Consider the following 22,423-nt stretch of genomic DNA (forward strand, 5'->3'; position numbering starts at 1 on the left):
ATATCCGGTGTATTTACGTCCATGTGACATGTCCATTAATATGCATTGTCCTGTCCAAATAAACAAATAAAGTAATGCTACAGCCAATTGAGCTCTTTAACCACATGAACCCCTGGCATCACTATAATAGGCAAACATTTGGCAAAGATAGGCCAATATTCAGTGAAAATAGCTCACAACACAGTGCAAAGGCCAATTTATGCTTTGCGTCAAGTGTCTCACAACGTTCTGTATACTGTGATCGCCACTAAATGTAAACAAGAAAGTGAATGTGGTCTTGTGCATCTCCGTGGTAACAGAGCTTACTGCGTCCTCTCAACCAAGTAGAGTATACACAACATTTTATGAAGTGTCTGTAACCATTCTAATGAGAGCGCAAAATCTGTCTTGGAAGAGCCACCTATCGACTGATCCAATATACGGCAACCTTCCCCGTGTTTCTTCACTAGTCCAATTCAGAAGAACACAGTTTGCCTCAAAGCAGACCAGAGGTAGAAAACTGTCGTACCCTGATGTCATCGCTAGGGACACATGCATCAGTAAGCAGGAACTGGGGATGGTATTGAAGGACCGGGAAGTCTGGCGTGGCATTGCGAAATCCATGATCTCGAAAATGATGATGAAGATGTGAGCTTGTAGATCAACAATTATTTTGCCGTTGTATAATGTGGTTACATTTTGAAGTTGTATTATGTACTGCAGTTTGCGTGTGCACAGAGCAAGTTTGGAAGATACACAGAGATACACTGATGGGTGGAATTTAAGGACTAGCCCACGGAGCTACAGTAGTAGGGTACAATTTCGACTAAGTATTTTAGTTATTATCCCACGAATGATTACAGTATATTCAAATATTCAGTTCAAATGCATAGACTATAATGTCTGGGAACACCACTTCCTCTCCCAGGAGGAAGTTGCTAATGTTGCTCTGGAAATCTCTGTTGGAACCGTTACCCCCGCGACGCGAATCCGGATAAGTGGTTGAAGATGGATGGATATAATGTAATGCACATACAATTTGGCCTATATATAAAAATACATATTTTCTGTCTGGTACAATTCATTCAATGGGCTTTCTGAACAACTCTCACACACTGATGCAGGGGTCATGTCCTTATCAATGGCTTGGTGTTTATACTGTATGTGAGCTGTACAGTGTCATATTGTCAGCAGACAGCCTCCCAGACTTCCGGCTGTCACAAAGTGATCCTTATGAAGAAGAAAGAATGCTACCATACAGCAGCATGCCGTCACCAGGGTCAAAGGTAAATAAACTTTACAGCAGAGCCAGAGCGCGTGGAAGCATTCTTTCAATTCCACTTGACCAATAGTATACCCAGCGATGGGAGAAGACACATTGTTTTACTTAACTATCTTTACCGCTAGCTGTTAGCATAAACCCCAGGGGCCAGCATACACGTTTACTTTAAAAGACGGTGTCTGCAAAAGGATAAAGAAAGAGAGACATAGACAGAGAGGGAGAGAGAGCAAGAGAGAGGCTCACCCTTGGATCACTGTTGCTAGGTCTGGCGCGACGGTTGAAGACGTGTGCTGCATCTTTGTGGTAAACCTTCAGGCAGGAGCGGGAGGCGATGTTTCTACAAGACGAGACAAAACAAAATCAATGGAACTGACACAGTTTATAATCTATAATAACAAGAAAATAACTCAATCCACACATCCAACGCCCCATAGCTGTTATAAAATCACTGTAAACCATGGCCTCTTGGGGCTCATTGGTTTAACACGTTCATCTGATAGCCTTGATTTCAAGGATGCAGTCCGGAAAGCCAAATCCCTTTGAAGCTTTTATCTGTTAACACGTGTGAGCGCATACAGCCTAGTAGTGGGATATTCACCCATGCTCAGCGAATACTAGTGTAAATAGACCCTTTCTTTCAAACACAATAAATATGGGGTGTACAGTTTATTTCTTGTTGCAGTGTTTGTGAATATCAGTGGCTGACTAAACTTGGACCCAGGCTGTTCCCTAGCAATTATACTTTTTCAACATGTTATGTCAGACAACAATCAGTTTCAGTCACTCTTCTTGCGTCCTAGCTCTTACAGCAGGTCTTCATGTCATTGGTTTCGTTTCAACCACTGGTTCTACAACCTGATGTGAATCTGAAAATGTTTTGTGCCAGCTAACCCCAAGAAGAGAAGGGCTGTGTTAAAAGATGTTTTTAGAATCGGCCTCAGTTCTAAATGGGTTAGAAACGTACGTTGCCATTATGGCAAAAATGTAAAATGCACACAGAGGCTTTATTCTCGGTTCAGTGCCCACCTAACGTCTTCCAGCTCGTAGTAGACGTTGTGGCCGGTGTCTCTGATGTAGATGGCCACGTTGGGAGACTCCAGCATCTTGATGCTGAGCTGCTGGGGAAAGGCACTGACAAACAGAGCCCTCAGCGTGTCCAGGCCTGTCAGCTCACTGGGCAGCGCAACCTGCTTGGTGTCGTCCCCATACTGCAGGTACAACACACCTAACAGAGAGAAGGAGAGAGAGATGGTTGTAAATAATAAATAAATACAAACTAATTGACTAGGTTGACTGCTTTGAAACGTTTGAAATACCTGAATATCCATGTCATCGCTAGATGTATTCAGTGTGTTTGCACGTGCGTGTGTGTGTGTGAGTGCATGTGGGTAGGACACGTACGTGTGCGTGTGTGTGTGTGTGTGTGTGTGTGTGTGTGTGTGTGTTAGCCTCACGTAGCGACACTAATATCACTGCGTGGATATTAGTCTCGTCACTCTCAGTGAATCTTAGAATCTTTTTTCGCAATGTCCCGCCCCAAATTTGAATACTGGGCCTGGTTGGTTATAGCCTGGTTTTAGACGAATCTGGTTGGCCCAGCCATCACCATCATCATTTTGGTCGCCAAGCCCATAGGGCCTTTTTGAAACTAGCTTCTCACCACTCGCTCTACACACTTGGTTTGAATAATAGAGACGGTCCACGATGGGAGGGGAATTCCGGTGCCGTCTCTATTATTTATATATCTATGCTCAAACCGAGTGCAAGTGCATAGGGTGAGTGGCGAGGAGCTAGTTTCAAAAAGGGGGATAGAGTTATAAAGGATAGAGTGCGGATGGGGAGCGACAGCCCCGCCCCCTGCTATTCATTTCAATGGAGGTTGCTCAATGGCATTTTGAAGCAGCCGGAAGAACGCTCTACTTCCGCATTTGACCACCAACAGTTGGTGGTCAAATGCAGAAGTGCAAACGAGCGCTCAATGTTAAACGCCTGCAGCTGCGCAGGGTTTCCTCATGCTAAATGCAGGGGCCCGTCTGCAGTTCCAGCTTTGACCAGTAGGCTTGACGGCTTCAACATTGGCCAGGCATTCTGGGGGCTTTGCGAAGCCCTCCCACAATTGAGAGGGGCCAGACTTAATCTGCCTGGGGCAATATGCATTGCAAAGGCAGATGGAAGGCTGGCAAGGTGAGGCTACGTGTGTGTATTGGTGTTTACCTATTGGCCTGTCCCTGGTCTGACTGGCAGAGCGAGCCACAGGCAGGCTGGCGCGGGCTTTGGAGCCCCTGGTGAAGGGGGCGGTAGCGGGCAGCACCTCTCCCTCAGACATGGTGGCTTCCAGGGACTCCAGCGAGGCCACAGAGAGGGGATCCTGCGTCTCCACCAAGCCCAGGACACCTGCACCGGCAGGGGGGCCCGCAGAGGGCCGGGGGCTCCTCACCTACAGGGCACATAGATGAGATCCTTTCAATCAGTGGTTCCCAAACTTTTTCACGTCAAGGACCCCCAAATTGACACTAATCAGCCCGTGGACCCCTATTTGAAAAGATATGTCAGGGACCCCCATAAGACAAGATTTTTACAGCTCTAGCGGTGCTCTAGCCTGACAGCGAGTCGCGTGTTCGAGTCCCATTCATGACGACCTTTGCTGCATGCTTTCCTGTCGGTTTTCATTTGTACTATCTAATAAATAAAGGCAGAAAAGCCCCTTCTATAAACAGCTTTTGTCCCCACACATCTCAAGATTTGCCATTGACAATGAAAGGGGAATTCCGGTCAAATGCCCGATAAATCTTGTCCCCGCCCGTCTCAATATTTGCCATTGACAATGAACGGAGAAATGACGTCAGAATTCCGCTAAATATGACATAAATTAAACATCAAAACATTAAATGGCATTGACACAAAGGGAAAATGTACGAGCAAATCAACCAACCAATCACAGGCAACAGGCATTCTGATTGGCAAGTATGAGATGATTCATGCTGATGTATGATAAGAGCTGATAATTCCACTAAATATGACGTAAATTAAACATCAAAACATTAAACGGTTATGCCATTGACATTGAAGGGAAAACTTACGTCATATGTAAACGAGCAAATCGCCTAACCCATCACATATTGGTGGGAGCACTTGGCCAATAAGGGACCACCTTATGTAGCTTATGAAGTAATGTCAAATGTCCGATAACATAATTGATGTACGATGACAAGAGCGCCCCTCATTTCACACAGGTGTGATTTTTAAATAGCCAATCTACGAGGTCACAACGCGATGTAAGGTGATCTTGTAGATTGGCTATATTTGCTACTTTAGTATGACGAAGTAGGGCATTAATTGACAAAAAAACTAAAACATTGAAATATCGAGATACAAGGTTTCTGCCCGACATCAATGCTAAGATTCTTATCCTGTGATTCTTATCCTGTCAATCTGTATTGTAATCTTATTGTATTGTAATTTTCTATATTTTATAAAGATGCTCTACTCTGAGTTGCCTCAGAGATGGTTTGGGGGAATCAGAATTTCAGTGCATCACCCTTGAGGTCATTCACACCTCAACCAAAGTGAGAGCCCTGCATCTAGTACAGTCCAGCGTGTTTAAGAATGTGAACGATAATGTGTGCCAGCTGTTGTCCTAGTAGTGTGTACGTACATGTATACGTCAAGCTAATAATGTCACGTGTATGAATACCTGAACTTTTCTTTTGCAGTGAGGAAAGGAAAGAAAGGAACTCGATGAGATGAGAGATGAGTGCAGAGCATCCATGTGCCTCACAATCTCAGTGACAGTGTTTACCCTACATACTGTAGGTGTCGGACGGTGACGTTACACAGTATATGACGGACTCATCATAACACTCAAACAACACAGTGGGTAACATACTGTGTCTTTCTAATCCAGGCCAACCTAGATGACTGAGTGCACGTTTGCACACACACACACACACACACACACACACACACAAACCTCATTTAACACCATGTTTACTCAGCCTGCCATTACAGCTTTCAACCAATACAAACACACACCCACTACAACCACACATGATGAAAGCACTCAAACAACACAGTGGGTAACATACTGTGTCTTTCTAATCCAGGCCAACCTAGATGACTGAGTACACACACACACACACACACACACACACACACACACACACACACACACACACACACACACACACACACACACACACACACACACACACACACACACACACACACACACACACACACACACACACACACACACACACACACACACACACACACACACACACACACACACACACACACACACACACACACACACACACACACACACACACACACACACACACACACACACACACACACACACACACACACACACAAATTGTGCACCCTAGCAGGAGCGTCGTGTAAGTTCCCAGTTCCCACAGTAGCCAAGGTACAACCAGGACTCACTTTATATAACAAGTGTCCACATGTCTTCACATCACTTAACAGGACTGTCACATCAGACAGGAAAGGAAGCTCTGACAAGAGTTCCAGTCAACACAGTAACTGACAAGAGTAAAGTTCCTGTCAAAACAGTAACTGTCAAGGGCTGTGTGCTTGTTCATGAGTTCGCAACGCATTCTCACTCCCAAGGCGGCAAACGGATGACGGCAATGGACTTTGCAACGATCAGCTCCCTCACCGGTGCCTCTCATGGCCTTGTTTGCTTTTAGACAACGCGTCTACATCTTTTTAACTTTTCTTTCATGCTCATTGAAACTCATTGAGTTTTGAGTTGCATTGGTGTGGTTTACCTTAAAAAACGTTTTGTCCCAACCTAACTCTTTGGTGTGGTTTGGGCTTCACGTCTTGGGTTTAAGAACGGCACTTCTTAAACCGGATGTGACTGGGAAGTCCACAAGCTGACATTTGGTCACATTTGTTCCAAGAAGTCACTATAGGACATTTTGGAAATGAGAGAGTGTTTGCTGCATACTGTACTGCTGGCAGTACAGTATTTATTTATTTAAAAAAAAAATCATTCTTGAGGGTATGCGTGTGACATCATCATCATCATACCTGGAAGTTATGCGGGAATGTCTACTGAGTGGCAAAAAACTACTTTCTGGCCTTGACAGCCCATTCATCCAAACCTATTTGATGGCATTAAATTACTTTAACACGAGTGGCGCGCTACAAGCTTGTAGGTCTGCTATTTTTGAAAAATCGAAGAACGACTGACATAGAAACATAGCTTTTTCAGAAAACTGTCAGGATGTAGAAGACATTTTTAGAATCTGATCTCAGGTCAAAATGGGTTAAACAACATTAAATTCACTTTGTCACTGACTTTGCCACTCAATCTGCCATTCACTTTATGCATGTGCATACCCTCTATCACCACTACTGGCCTGCTGCAGTCCCCTGTCCCTGCTGACCACTACAGGTCGGTTCGTTGGGAGGGAGGGTGTAGACCAGCATGCATCTCTTCGGACACCTCACAGTGAGGGGTTTCCCCGGGAGGAGGAAACGCACATGGAGGAATACTGGACAAGCCCTTATTGGCACTGCAGAGGAAGCACACCCCTGTCTATGTGATGGTGGGCAACTTTACTCCTGCACCACCCCCCAAGCGCACAATTACAATTATTTTCAAATTGGTGAACAACTACGTTATTAAAAAAAAAGGATAATCACAGCGACATTGTCCCTCCAGGTTACACGGTATAAGCATCTGGCTACTAGCCAATGCTCCTGTGCCTTTGGGTTATGGGGTGGGTTTTCATCAATAGGACGTTGGTAGCGCCGTCGAATCACAGCTAGAAGGTCCTGGGTTCGATTCTCACCGGGATGCTGTGGGTGCCCGGGGGCGTGTTCTCCGTCTCCTCCGCGTCATCGGTGCCCATACCCGAAGGCGGGGTTGGCGAAAGGGCCTTTCTGTGTGGAGTTTGCATGTTCTCCCCGTGTCCCCTAGGGTAAGTACCCTAACAAAACACATGCAGTGATCCTGGTCTCTAAACTACCTCCCCCCGGCCAGCCGGGGCGCCTGATGGAGGGGAAAGGAAGTAAGGAACTGGTTGGAATAACGTGTTTCTTCCACGTGCTATGAATGTGTGAGAGTGAGAGAGTGAGAGAGTGAGAGAGAGAGAGAGAGAGAGAGAGAGAGAGAGAGAGAGAGAGAGAGAGAGAGCACAAAGCCGGGCTGTACTGTCTGGCTAACCAGAGCCCTGCTAGTTGACAGGGCAGAGGAGGATGATTTTGATTTAATTTCGGGGCGGCACATCATCAGGCCCCTGCCATGTGTGTATGTGTGTGTCACTGTGTATGCGTGCATCACCGCGTGCGTGTGATGAGGGGCTGATCTCTGTACACCATTTATTTGATGTTCGCGACCTGACATATGCGTCCAAATATAGTACCCACACACAAAGAAAAAAGTGAGGGCAGAGACACATGCAATGCATACAAAAACACACTCACACAAACACAGAGTCATTATTAGTTAATGACAGGGTATGGGCCCTTCTCGAGATGCTATGTGACACACTCCACTGAATCGGGCCCCAGGGCAACTTAGGCAAGTAACCCAAACATTCAAACTGTCTCTGCTATGCCGGGCTATGCTGTTCCGCAGTGGTGGAAAGTAACAAATTACATTTACTCAAGTACTGTTACGTGAGTATAATCTTGAGGTACTTGAATATTTTCCAATTTTCAATACTTTTACTTCTACTCCACTGCAATTATTTGAAAACGTACTACTTTGTAGATTTTGATTTATTATCATTACAAAACATACATTAACCATGTGACTTCAGCCCTACAATGCATCACATAATTGATTTTGATATATTTTAAACATTTGAAAGCTTGTGAAATGGGACACTGGGAAAATGGGACATTATCACTGCATAATGACTGCTTTCTACTTTTGGTACTTTAAGTACATTTTGATACCAATACTTTTGTACTTTTACTCAAGTACATTTTGAATGAAGGACTTTTACATGTCAATGTTAAAATGTTACAATGTTAATGTAGAAGTTTCTACATTGAAGTATTCATACTTTTACTTACAGTAAGTAAAACAATAGATGATGTCATCCAACATTATGTTTTGGCTTCACCACTGAACACATGCATTGTGATCTGTTAGGCCTCGCTCACTGCACACAAAGTAATTATGAATTGATTGCTAAAGGTGATACAGTGAGGCCACACCGTTATTAGAGTCTTGTTTTCTAAACATGGGGATTTCCTTTCAGTGCAGCCACTGTCTAGCCACCCGACCAATGTCAACATGGACTTGTCAGGACGTGCTGCATCTACCAAAACATTTTAGAAAAGCATCAAGTCTCATCAAGAGAGTATCAACTTGCGGTGACTGGGTTAGAGACTCAATATTTTGCCATCAAAATAACACATCTAAAATCTAGTTACAGTATCATTATAATGCAATTGAAAACCCTCTTTAAAAACAACAACAACATTGACCTGAGTCACTGACTGGGAGGGGAGAACGTCATGTTTCCAATGTGCGACATTCTTATTTGTAAAACAATGTTAAGTATTTCCAACACATAAAAGGCATTTACTGACTTGAAAGAGGCACATTAGTGTTTAGGGCTGGCACCTCAAAGCATGCTACTGTAATTACTGTCTTGAAGACAGTTTACTATCAAGCCCATGAATGACTGACAAATGCACTATAGGCTCAGATGAAAGGGTGATTATGGTTTGAAGCGCTGCTGCATGTAACAATAACATATTGTAGGAGTGTAGGTGGTTCCAAGTTCCAACCACAAAACACAAGGAATCCGTAGAATTTGAAAATACTTTGGTTCACATTGGGATCATAAAGGCATATCTAAAGCCCAAACAGCACTATGTGGTTGGCAACTGGTGTGGTTTGGGTTAAGACCCATTGACAAGTTGGTCTGATAGATCTGAATCTGATAGATCCCTTTTAGCCTAAGGCCAGTGGTTTAAACTCTTTTCATATCAAGGCCCATTATTTTGGGGGGATTTGAGTCACGGACCACCATTTGATGAGATTCAGCCTTGTAGAACAAAAACTAAAGAATATGTTGTTATCGTTGGATAACAACATATTATATTCCATGCTGTATTGATGTTCGTACCGTAGGAGAGAAAACAGGCAAATGTTGACCAAAATAACAATTCTTATTCTTCTACATTGTATAATTGTGTAGACTTCTTGCAATGCATGATGTTTAACAATAATTGTACTCTTGAGTGTAAAATGAAACGAAAGCGTGAAATGAAACCAAATGGTTGAGTTAAAATGTATAAAACATATAAAACTAACATTGTCAGTATGCAGGTATTGCAACACTGAAAATAACATTCAAGCAGCTAAAACGATCATCTGAGAAGTTAGTCCTTGTCAATTTAATACATTGTATGTATTGTACACTGTACTGTAGTGTAATACAATAGTTATTCAATTCCAGTTTATGGCCAATGGCCTTGCATCCAGACAACCCACTCTATTCACTTAAAGACAGCATAAACCCATGCAGTAGCCACATGCCAATTACAATGGAAACCATGGGGTGCCACTGCCTGTCATAGGAAACATACATAAGTTCACAAAATAGCATTCTTGCTTACAGTACATGGCGTGCCAAGGGTATATTTGAGGAGCCACTGACCTGCGTGCCAGTGTCCTTTTAGGTTCACATCATTTAATGCAAGCCCTTGTGTACTGTACAATTTAGGAAAGTCAGTTGAGCCACATACTGTACTATTAAGGACTAAGGATCTGAGAATACAAGCTAAAAATGTGAGTTTACCAGCAACAACAGTGACAAACAAGAATGGAAAATCGAATCCCTAGACCAGGGACCTTCAACGGGGGGTCCGGGACCCCTAGGGGGTCCTCCGAGTTACTACATGGGGTCCGCCAAATCTTTGTGTTATTGGAACTTTTTTTTACACCAACCACTTGAACCTTTGCATGACTACAGTATATTGATGGGAACATTAGCTGAAAGTAGCAGATCTACAAGCACACAACGCCTCACGCTGCAAGTTGTAAGAGCTTGTAGATCGGCTGAGGGGGAAGCGTATACTGTTGAGTGAAAGTTTATTAAGTAGTTACTAGTAAGTATTACTGTAAGTGGTTAAATGTCTGAAAATACACATGAATCCAACACAACAGTTTTACACACCGACAGGTTTTAGAACTCATGAGTTAAGACAGAAACACCATCCATTGCCGTCTACTCAGACATAAGAGGAAGCATTGATCCTCATTATACTACCAGCTAATATTGGATTACTTTGATTCCGGTATCTATTGATAAGAAGTCAAACGGACAATCTGTTTCCACTCATGTAATTTTCATAGCTAGACGTGAACTGTCACTTTGCAAGTTTTACAACCCGTTAAACATGCACCACCTGTAGCATGACAACACCACAATTATACTGTAAATGAACCGGTTATGTAATGTGGTGTTGAGGTTATAGCCATTGACGTGTCCTTTGGCAACACAGCTTGTTCATATTAAAGTTATTTTTCAAACAAATCAGTGGGCTTTCTTAAACCTGACAAAGCTACAGTATCTTGTACGTCTCCTAAAGATGACCCACACACTGTATTATATCAGTCATCTTCATCCCAGTCACAACAATTGTCAACATTGTATCATTTTAGCGTGACAAAATTGTTTGTCGCATAATAGCGCCTCGGGTCGTTCTGTGTGGCACGGTCATACTAGCCATTCCACACCGTCATAGGCTATGCTATGGCATGGGCCATGGCTTTTGGGCCATGTTCGTGCAGTGTGCCCCGGTGCTTCGACTACTGTAGTGTCAACATGGGAGCACACACAGCAGCTAATATAATACATGTGCAAAATAAATACAGGGACGTTCACTGTTTGTATTAACAGAAATGGCCCCAGGAAATCTTTACTAGAAGATTTACCGGGCAGTTTTACAGATTGCACATGTTAAATGACAGGGAATCCATCACTATAGATCTGCTAGCTTATGTGCAGATGTGTGACTGTCTTTGTGCAGACATTGTTGAATGAAAAACGGTCTGGAGATTATTATTAGCTCCCTTTGAAGAACTGCCAACACTGACTCTTCTGCCAAGTCAGGAATAGGTAACAATGCTGTTTTCTTGAGGTAAAACGTACTGAACATCTCCCTGACACACTTCACCTGACGTAGGGCATACAGTTTGGTTGCACAAGGTGACAGCAGGTAAGACTGAATTCAACTAACCTTAGATGATCACAATTGTCCCTTTTTCACATTGCACAATGTGACATCGTATGATGATAAGACAGCCAAAATTGTGCAGTGTGCAAGCAACTTATGAGGTGCATTGAACTTGCTTTTTAAAACGATTGCATGGTAGAACAGAAGTCACATGCACAGTTGAAAAGAACAAGAGTCATTCCCTAAATAACATAACATACACTCATACAGTATAGTGTGTAATCTAATGAGACAAAACCTGGAGTGACCCCTTCAACTGTGTGAATGAAGTGACACTAACTGAACGTTAATCTGTTTTTCAACCAGAGGGTTGGAACTTGGGACCCCATTAATGGGTCACTCAAAACATCCTGACGGGGTCATGTTTGGGACGGACTTACATGGGTCGAAGCTATGCCAGTCTTGTGTGCCAGGAGAAAAGCATGATGACAGTCTACTTAACAGACTTAATAACAGTGAATGTTGAAACACACACATAGTGAAATAAAGCACAGTAATGGTGTTATGACAGCATTGTCACAGAAAGCCACTCCAGAAAGCTGAGCTTCTTCTTCATTACATCAGAGGGCATGGAGTCTTGGCTCTGCTCCTGGCTTGGGCGAATGCCTTGACAATGTAACCTTCAAACCTCATCATCGTAACCTCACACACTAATCCAAAACAAGATTCAACCCACGTTCAGTTAATTAGATCAATAAAACAAAACAGGTGGCATTGCTTTTCCACACCCAGCTTCAACTCGGTCCAGACAACTTTCAAGTAAAACCAAAGCAAGTGATAAAGGCTGTGATGCAGGCGTAATACCGAATATCAGTTTGTTCCTTTGATCTCCAAAAAGCGGTCAGATGCCAAGTTGAGGGCAAGCAGTGACCATTATACGCCCTGTCAGCTTTGGTAGAGTGCCATGGCTTTGAAATGGACCTGGCACAGGTTGCACAGCGTGAGTATATCCATCTCCTCCGGCACACTACCCCACTAAACACACACGCATGGTTTTATTCATTACAGACAAATGGACAACAGGTGGGGTGAGGAGTTGAAAAGGCGAGGGAGACGAGATGAAAAGCAGCAGGGTAGTGGCAATAAGAAGAATGAAAGAATGAAAGGAACAGGACAGCATATAGCGGTGTGGGGTAGGAGGTGAGTCAACTGAGTGGGCGAGTACAATACATATAGAGCCTTGTTTTTCAGGCTGGGTGTGGTTTTCGTTATCGTATGTGTTCAATGCTTTTTTTTCCCCTCCCGTGATTTACTATTACTACTATTATACCTAATGTTGGTTGGTTTTAGCTTATTTGCAATGCTTAAAGTACAGTGTTTTCACGGTTTGTTTTGGTAGACAGGGCCATTTCTGCAGGGGCAAAACAAACAGTGAAAAACACCAACATACAGCAAGAGAGAAGTGTCTACACACTACTCCAGTGACTGATAACTGCTGGTGTTCTCAACCTTTTCTGGCTGTGACCCCACTGTCCCACAAAATAAATAATCACCAGGCTACCACCACCCTACAAGCACTTGGAATGTAGGAGTTGAGGCATTCAATTTAGTTTGACTCGCAACAAAATAATAATAGAAGATCCACCTGGGGGTCCCAAGTCTCCAGAGTAGACCCACAGGTTGAGAAGGAAATGATGGGTAAAAAAAGTATTTATAGTTTTGTTATATAAACACAGGGCAAATTAAGTTACATACTATGGCAGGGTAAGGGTTAATACTCACTTTGTCACTCACACACGCAGCCCCCCCCCCCCCCCCCCCACACACACACACACACACACACACACACACACACACACGCACACACAAATGCTTATTTCTGGGCCAAAGCCAGCCTCCCCTTCTCTGTGGTTTGCATAGGGGTTATTATGGAGTTAGGTGTAATTACAACCCCCGCTGCTTAAACTAAACTAGCTTAATTATGATGCGGTGAAAGCGCGGTACTGTCTGTGGGCTCCAAAGCAGCAGTCTGCAAACTCTGCATCCCATAGGCTGAAGAGACAGCCGCGCTGACTTGATTGTCACCATGATTGTCACTCACTACCATAGTCTCCCATGACAACCAACTAGCCAATCACATCGCAACAGCCCTTCTTGGCTATGGGATCTATGCTCTTCCCATAAATAATGGAGCCAATAATGCCCCCCGGGATTCTCCTATCAGCGGCGGAGGGGGAAATTACACACTTGCGATAAGTGGAGCGTTAGGAAATGTTCTCTGTTTACATTGGCCCTGTCTGCGCAAACACAATCATATGCACTTTGTAATGTGGGGAATTATATTGTCTACTAGTGTCAAAACCTATTTGAACTTCGTTTCAAAAAAGTTTGCTTTTAAACTGAGTTATTCCACAGAGAATCATTCCAGTATTTGCTCTTACGACGAAATAATTACGACAAAATATACATGTCTAAACATCAGTTTGATGAGCCATCGAGAGCCTACCTGGAGAGAAGTGTGCAAGTCCCCTGTTTACTCAGTCTTCACAAAGTTTCATATTTATATTCCGTGGTCTTGTGCTGGATAGTAGACGCTCTTATCTCTTTGCGTGTGGAAGTTCCAAGTGTGATTCCAAGTTTATTTTGACAGCAGCAGCGCTTCTCTCTCTCTCTCTCTCTCTCTCTCCCTCCCTCTCGCTCTCTCTCTCTCTCTCCTCCCTCAGTCGCCCCTCTCTCTCTGCACCCCTCCCCCTAGTTCAGGACTCCCACACTCTGCATGGATCAGGTGCAATATTAATAAATAAACTCCACCTCTCTCCCTCTCTCTCTCTCTCTCTCTCTCTCTCTCTCTCTCCCTCTCTCTCTCATAACAAACCCCACCTCAGCAAATATGCCTGGTCTTTCCTGTCTGACTTGCTGAGCAGTCCCAGTCCATAATAGCATTGCAAAAGTCACTTATTTACAGAGGGATAGGGCTTCTCCCACATCAACATCAAAATGTAAATAAATAAACAATGTTCATTGTTTACATCAGTGATTCAAACAGATTTATTTTTCTATATGCAAATTGCACTCTCATTGGGATACATGTGAAACATGCGCACTGTACACCTGCGTTGTCTTCACGTGTGCAGACACGCAGTGACGCAGAGGGTCATTTTCATACACCTGTGGTCTTGTGTGCTAGATATTTGCCTTTAAAGTTGAATGGACTATACTAGTTTACTGAGATCCCTAGAGAATAAGAATACTCCAGGGATTCTAGGCTAACAACTATAGGGTCCCTCAAACATGACATAAACTGTATAGGCCTTACACCATTTTTGGGGTATAGCGCCACAGAGTCTTATACACGCAGCACATCTCACCTAATCCCAACAGCCACCATGTGGCCTGTTGCCCTCCACCATGTGGCCTGTTGCCCTCCACCATGTGCCCTGTTGCCCTCCACCATGTGCCCTGTTGCCCTCCACCATGTGCCCTGTTGCCCTCCACCATCCAAAGAAATGTAAAAATCACACCTGTGTGAAATGATTGGCAATTTGGCGCTCTTATTATCATACTTCATACATCATCTCATTGTGGCCAATCACAATTTGCGTCCTTACTTTTCCGTCTCAAACCTTTGTCTTCAATGTTTGTGTTCACACAAACCCGGAAAGCTGGGCATAGGAGGGCTAGCGGCCCCTCAAAAATGTACACTTAAAAGCCCTACTTTGTCCTATGATGACAAATAGAGAAAGTAGCTGATATGCAAGGAAGCTCACAACAATATATGCTGTTCTGCAGAACCTCATGTATAAAATATGTGTGTATAGGTTTGTATTTAAACTGGAACCACCATTGGCGTGTAAGCCTGTATATTAATTTATGATTTTGTTTGGACTATGACTGCCTTAGTTTCATCTTTCAACTGAAGTCTCTTTAGCCCAGCACCCACATGTCAATGTGCGTATTCTACATGCAATCTATATACTGAAAACATCAATCTAGTTGCAGGAGTTTTGTACTGTGCAGACCTACAGTATAAGGGCGCAAGTAGAGAGCCCTGGGTGACCTCGCTCCAGTGTTCATCGCTTACCTTTTTTCACTGAAAAAAACTGGAGGTTATATAATCCAGTGGCCTAGTTACAGTAGGCCTACCCTCACCATGCAGCCATCATCATGGACCATCAGTGGTATACGTGTCTGAACAAATCGACTATGTATATATAATTATCACACAGGTGTGATTTTTGTTTCCAAATGTATTTTTGTACACAAGCAGAGCACGCAAGTACTGCAATCGGCTGGGTATGTACAGTATAGGACCAGGGACCACCGTTCTTGATGATGTAACTAAGGTAGGTATGTCGGGGTAAGAATGGTGGTCCCTTATTGGCAGTTGATGGTGACGTAACCATTCAAGGTTGGTATAAGGTCAATAACGGGTCTAAAGGATTTAGAACAGCAGTTGTAATAGACATTAGTTAATAGCAGTACTTGCACGCTCTGCTTGCGCACAAGTAGGCCATGTATGGCCTTCTAGTGTGCAAGGCGCACATTGGTACATTTCTATTTAATTATTATTTCAAAACATTCCCAAAAAAGCGAAACAACAAAAATAGTTGAAAAAAATTCTTCAGTAACTTCATGAAGAAATAAAATAAAAATCTAAAGAAATTCCATAAATTAGGAAAATTGCAGATCTACAAGCTTGTAGATCTGCTATTTTCACTAGTTTCAGGGTCCTGGTAGAATGTCTAATTAATTAGTGTTTTGGGCACCACTTCTATCTAGGCTATATACCTGCTGTCGGTTGCGTTCCTGGTGGCCCAGGATGATGGCCGCGTGGTGGGGGTACTTGTGCTTCAGGTGGTCCAGGAACACCTCCTTCTTGCGTTCCATCTCCGAGTGCTGCATCGTCATCAGCTCGTCCAGCTGGCCGTCCCTGGAGGAGGAGGTGGAGGAGGCGTGGCGTCGAGGCAGGGTGCTGGGAGAGCGCGGCGGCGCGTTGGAGAGGCCCAGGTCGCTGTTGGAGCGGAAGGTGACGTAGGCTGCCTGTTGCTTCTTCTGGAGCAGACGCTCCGTGCTGCTGCTGTCTGCAGCGGCCGAGGCCACGGAGGAGGGCAGCGACGTTCTGGACAGGGAGATTCCTGGCTCTGGGAGAGAGACAGAGAGAGACTTGTTATTGTAATTACAGGATACCACAGGGAGGCAGCAGGGACAGCACGCGCGCTGATCGGATCCAAAAAATATATATATATATTTTTTATTTAAGAATCCCAGTAGTGATGTAATAGATGGTGGTGGGTGTGTGTGTGTGTGTGTGTGTGTGTGTGTGTGTGTGTGTGTGTGTGTGTGTGTGTGTAGTCAAGGACGTGGGCACAGTGTGCACTGTGCAATAGAAGTCAATATATATATTTTTTTACAATAAGTTTTATCCCACGATTTTGTAACCCATTTTTCACCCCTGTGTCAATTATCTAATGTTATCCTGGGCTCTACACACCCTCCACCAACCTGGGAGAGCAACGGACTTGAACTCATGCTTCCTTCATGCATGAGTGTCCAAGTTGCTAGAAGTCAATATTACAATCACAACATCTCTAGACAGCCGATCATGACCATGAGTAGTAGTCTTTATTAAAAAAAGAAAAGAAGAGTGCACTAAGGCAGACACGATTTTCTTTGCTTCTATTAGATCTTACATTCAGCTCTACAGAGCAACGTATGACAAAGCTTCAATTTAGAGTTCATTCACATTTAGAAGGAACCAACAGTAAAGGGTCATTCCTCTGACCTAAAATGATCACTTAAGAGGGAAGTACCCGTGTAAGAGGAAGGAAGTGGTGTAGAGGAGAGGTTTTCATGTTTCCGATGCAGAAATTATTTGTTAAATGTCACAGGGAGGCCTGGGCCACTGCCGAGCGTTCTTTAGGGTGTAGTTAGCCTACACCACAAGAGAGGGAGCGAGGAGAGCAGGAGAATTACTGGTCAGCAAATGAGGCATATTGTTGAGAATATGCACTGTACATTACATGACACCCTGGCAGAATAGGTCAATGTTGCTTGAATTTCTCTTATACCTCAACAAAATTGCAAGAGAGAGAGCAAGACAGAGATAGAGAGCAATACAGACAAAGGGTGATAGAAATAGACAAGGAGTCTTTGTATAATCTTGTCTCAAGTCCTGTCATCCAGGTATAGCACAGATTACAGTTATCACAAACACACACCTCCTCCATATAATACACGGCAGGCCCACAGTTATGGCACGCAGCTGCATTTTACCTATCATTTATTTCGTTTCTTTCTGTGGAAAAGTGGTGTGGTTGTGGTTAATTGTGGTTTTCGCTTTATGTCATTTTGACCCCTGGTATAATTCTGCTGGAGGTTACAGCCACTGGATTGTTCTTTGCATATTTAGTTTTATGATTAAACAAATGAAATAAAACAGTCAAACATTTCCCCCACCATTTATTAACTTTACGGTAAACAATAATAACTATTCCGGTATATTGCACATATACTGGTATTTATGTGATGTTTCTGCATAACTGTATGTTTAATCAAACTTTACTATAAATGCTGGTGTAGCCATTTAGTTAATTAAAAAGTAAAAAATAAAGCTGATTTTATCTGTACACGGTCATACTCCTTTCCGGACAGAGATAAACAAGAGGTCTTTCATAGAACAGGAGCCCTTTCATTGTTCAAGCCAAGGTCACTTGGGAGAGAGAAACAGTGTTTATGTGAAACACCTTTCAAACACTCTACAAACACGAGAAAAATGTCAAAACAGGAAGAGTGATAACAGAATTCAAAGAAAAATGGACAGAGAACTATGCATTCATCCTATAGGCCTACCCGATTCCTCTATGAAGGGTTGCACCATAGCGCACCTGCAGGCTGAACAATTAATAATTTACAAACTAATATGCCAGGCCAGATATTGTCGCTGGTTAGCCAATTTTGGCCTTTATTGTACAGTATAGGTGGGAGAGAGAAAACCTATGATCTGAATAGTCATTCTAATTTATACGTTCTCACACAAATAATAGCAAAATGAAGCATGAAGACCCTCTCCTCAAGGACCCTTGGCGCTTCACGGACCCCACCTTGAGACACTGCTGTAGGGAGTTCAGAACGCGTCTCACTTATGGGAGCTTTATACTGTACATGGACTCCAGCTATAATGACCACTAGACCATGTCATTGTTCATTGCTTCCTCTTCACTCTCCACTAAGCATTAAGCAACAAAACAAGCACCATGCTGGTGGCCCAAAAACTACTTCACTGTGTAGCACAGTGAATATACCCAGACACACCCATGGTGTCCACACAAAAACACACACTCGATGGGTGTACACTTGTCCCCTTCCAAAAACCTTTATGTCAGTGGTAAACCGAGTCTAAACATGCATCCTGTATTTCTTATGAGCCTGTGAGGATAATGCGGGCCTATCAGCATGTTTTCCTGTCTCCATGCACTAGCTGTTGAGAGAGAGCATGAAATAATACGATTTGAAATAGCATTGTTATGTTATTATTAGTAGAGACACTTTATTTATCCATTTATAACTCTGCAACTCTATACTGTAAGTGTACAAACAGAATGGGTCCATTTGGCACGCACGCATGCACAATACATGCACAATACACTGGTTTGCACATTGTTGAGGGTATTGTTGTACAGCCTAAGTAAGTATGTGGTGGAACTAAATAATGACTATAGTCTAAATGCCAGGCATGTTGTCTGAGGCAGGCTGAGAGAATAGCCCATGCAACTACTATTTATCACTGTGCTGGTGGTGAGTGACGCCAATCACATTATGTGGTGTCTTACACTCATAGAGCTGCAAGCTGAACACGCACACATGCTGACACGCTGCATGCATGCACGCACGCACGCTGAAAAAGTCAACATTTATTTTGCGTTACTGTGTCTATTAAACTGATTTAATTAAAAATGTCCTAAATTTGCAGTAGCAGAATACACAAATTAAATTAGAAATGAATAGTTCTCATATTATTTTCTTCTGTGTCAGCTATGTCACTAAAACAGAATATTTTCAAATCATGTCATCTTTCTTGGTGCACGCAAGCACGTACACACTCCCAGTTCCCCATGCACCAACCCCCTCCTCCACGCATGCCCTGTACATGCACTAACAGCCACACACACACACACACGCACACGCACACGCACACACACACACACACACACACACACACACACACACACACACACACACACACACACACACACACACACACACACACACACACACACACACACACACACACACACACACACACACAGAGCGCTATGTCATCCTGACATTCTGAGTCATCCTGGAGCTACTGTAATGAGGGCATTGTGGCTGGTTGGGTGGAAGATGACGTTCACATGTGTGTGTGCGTGCATGTGCGCGTGTGCGTGCGTGTGTGTGTGTGCATGCGTGCGTGCGCGTGTGTGTGTGTGTGCGCATGTGTGTGTGTCTGCGTGCGTGTATATAACTGTTCTTATAGAGCAATTAAACACAGCCTCACTATTTGCTTTCAGAATGAGACTGTGTTTTATTAGCATAAAGATTGAAGAAAAAAGGTAACCATACGTTCAGCAAAGATAATGTGACGGTAGCGACTCTAGTAACAATGAGCTTTCATAGACAGGCAGGTCAGCCCAGATTATTATTTTAGTGCTGACAGACATTAACACCTTCTTCATGTGGAAAAATGTTGTGCAACCACATGTGACAGGACCTCACACTTGGCCCACTATACCCTTAACAAATCACCCAACGAGACAGTAAATGGTGCATTTATATAGCGTTTAACGCTTAAAGTTTGACAAACTTTAATCCAAAGCACTTTACGTTCATTACATTCACCCATTGACACACATTCATACACCACCATGCCTGGTGTGCATGGAGGAAACCAGGCAAGGCACCAACCTGCTCATCGGGAGCAATTAGGGTTTCAGTGTCCTGCTCAAGGACACTTCAACGCTAACTCTGGGGGAGCCCAGGATCGAACTGGTGACCTTGTGGTTCACATCCGGCTGCTCTACTGGCCACTTGAGCCACTGACCCCACGTTGAACGAGACGAACAATGTCCAGGTGACATAAACGGAAGGGAAACAGCGTCAGTGTAGTGTAGGAAAATAATCCATGATGTCAGACCTTAGGTCAGCGTTGTGACCGCTAGACACCCCATGTGCTCCATCTCAGATCTGGATCAGCCGTTTCCTTCCTTATGGGAACAATGCGTGGGGAAACCCTTTCCTTGGCTGGAACAGGCAGGTGTATCCATAACATTTAACATTGTAAATGGCCCAGGCCGTAGCGTAACGGTCTGGGCACCGGACTGGTAATCCAGTCGCAGTGTGCCGCGGGTTCGACTCCCGGACCCGACACGGCCTTTACTGCATGTCATCCCCCCATCTCTCTCCCGTTTCCTGTCAGCCTACTGTCTGTCCCTTCAAAAATCAATAAAAGGCGTAAGCCGCAAAAAAAAAAAAAAAAAAAAGAAAAAAACATTGTAAATCTTGTATGGGGGTCCCTGGCACCAACTATTTTCAGATGAGTGTCCTCAGCCAAAATGTAGTAGTCATAGCAGAGTAGTCATAGCACTTTATAGTATAGTATATACTGTATGTATAGTTTGTATAGTTTCATTATATAGAGATTCCACTGTTACGTTCTGCTTACACATGTTTCATGAATACTACTTCTTATGTATGTGATGTACAGTATTGCCATGCTTTTTTGTTCTTGCCTAATGTAAGTCGCGTCTGCTAAATGCCAAAATTGTACTAGGCCCTGAACTACAATTACAATTTAGGCATTTAGCAGACACACGCATGCACGCGCACACACACAGTATGCTGTGAGTGTTGTGAAATGCTCTTATACTACACTTACTCGTTTCCTGTGTCAAATGAACGGGAGTTGCCCCCAAAGTTAAAAGTATGAATTAAACTGAAAAATATTAAATAGAATCCCTGAAGCATTATCTTTACAATTCACACAATTCACACAATTGTGTGAATTGTAACCTCGGCTACATTGAAAATGAGGGCTTTCCCTCAACTGTATTTCCGAGCATAAATAAAGGTGATGATGATGATGATCTCTCGCATACACACAGGTAGAACATCTGGGAGATAAAAATGGGAAAAATAGACGAAATAGAGGAGGGTGAGTGAGGTGAAAGAAAGGGAGAGATGAAAGACAAGCTTGAAAGAGGAAAAGCGACAGTGAGAGACTTTCCCAGTCATTACAGAGAGGAACACCCCGGCCTGAACACAAGAGGAAAAGGGAGGACAGTATCTGCACTGGGGTCAAGGTTAGGCTAACGAGGCAGCCACACTCCAGCTGCTCTTACAGTGATGTCACCAGCTTCTTTCTATATCATGATTTACGAGTCATGAATGAATGAATCAGTCAGTCATTTCATAATTTACTAGTTAATTGCATGTTTATGCATAAGATGTATAGACATAGGCCTAACTTCTCTCTCGTTTGATTTCTTCCCAATAGGGAAACGCTCATAACATGGTATGATGAGATAGGAGGTCATGAAACCAACTCTGTCATGTACTGTACAACATGCTGGAAATCCCTGAGTGTGTGTGTGTGTGTGTGTGTGTGTGTGTGTGTGTGTGTGTGCGCGCGCACGGTACGTATATGCGTGTGAGAGAGGGCGAGAGAGATTGAGAGAGAGAGAGAGAGATGGAGAGATTCAACTGCATGGCTGCTTGCATGTAGGTCTATTGGGCCTACATGCAGGTTTGATTCGCTTGGCTTCATATGTTTGTCTGTCTTTGATAGCGGTATTCTGTGTGTCTGAACAGTCCTAACTCTATAGCTAAAATGAAAGAGGAAGTGTGTTGACAAAGATCTTCACACAGACGAGGCAGGGATGATTACAGATGTGATTAGATTTATATAACTCAACTACAGTGCTGGATTCAAAGCTATTTTTACAACCA

At 43.5% G+C, this 22,423-nt stretch overlaps 1 protein-coding gene across 1 annotated transcript in view; it reads right to left on the reverse strand.

Moving 5' to 3' along the window:
• Window positions 1-22,423, reverse strand: part of LOC310871200 (uncharacterized protein) — a 70,913-nt gene that overhangs the window by 45,493 nt on the left and 2,997 nt on the right. Inside the window, 4 exon segments of the mRNA XM_083782691.1 lie at window positions 1,505-1,598; window positions 2,288-2,486; window positions 3,476-3,698; window positions 16,229-16,581. Coding sequence (XP_083638817.1) covers window positions 1,505-1,598; window positions 2,288-2,486; window positions 3,476-3,698; window positions 16,229-16,342 — 630 coding nt within the window. The 5' untranslated portion in view covers window positions 16,343-16,581.

The sequence above is a fragment of the Protomyctophum parallelum genome (assembly GCF_964188405.1).
Source record: "Protomyctophum parallelum genome assembly, chromosome: 14".
Taxonomy (NCBI): domain Eukaryota; kingdom Metazoa; phylum Chordata; class Actinopteri; order Myctophiformes; family Myctophidae; genus Protomyctophum; species Protomyctophum parallelum.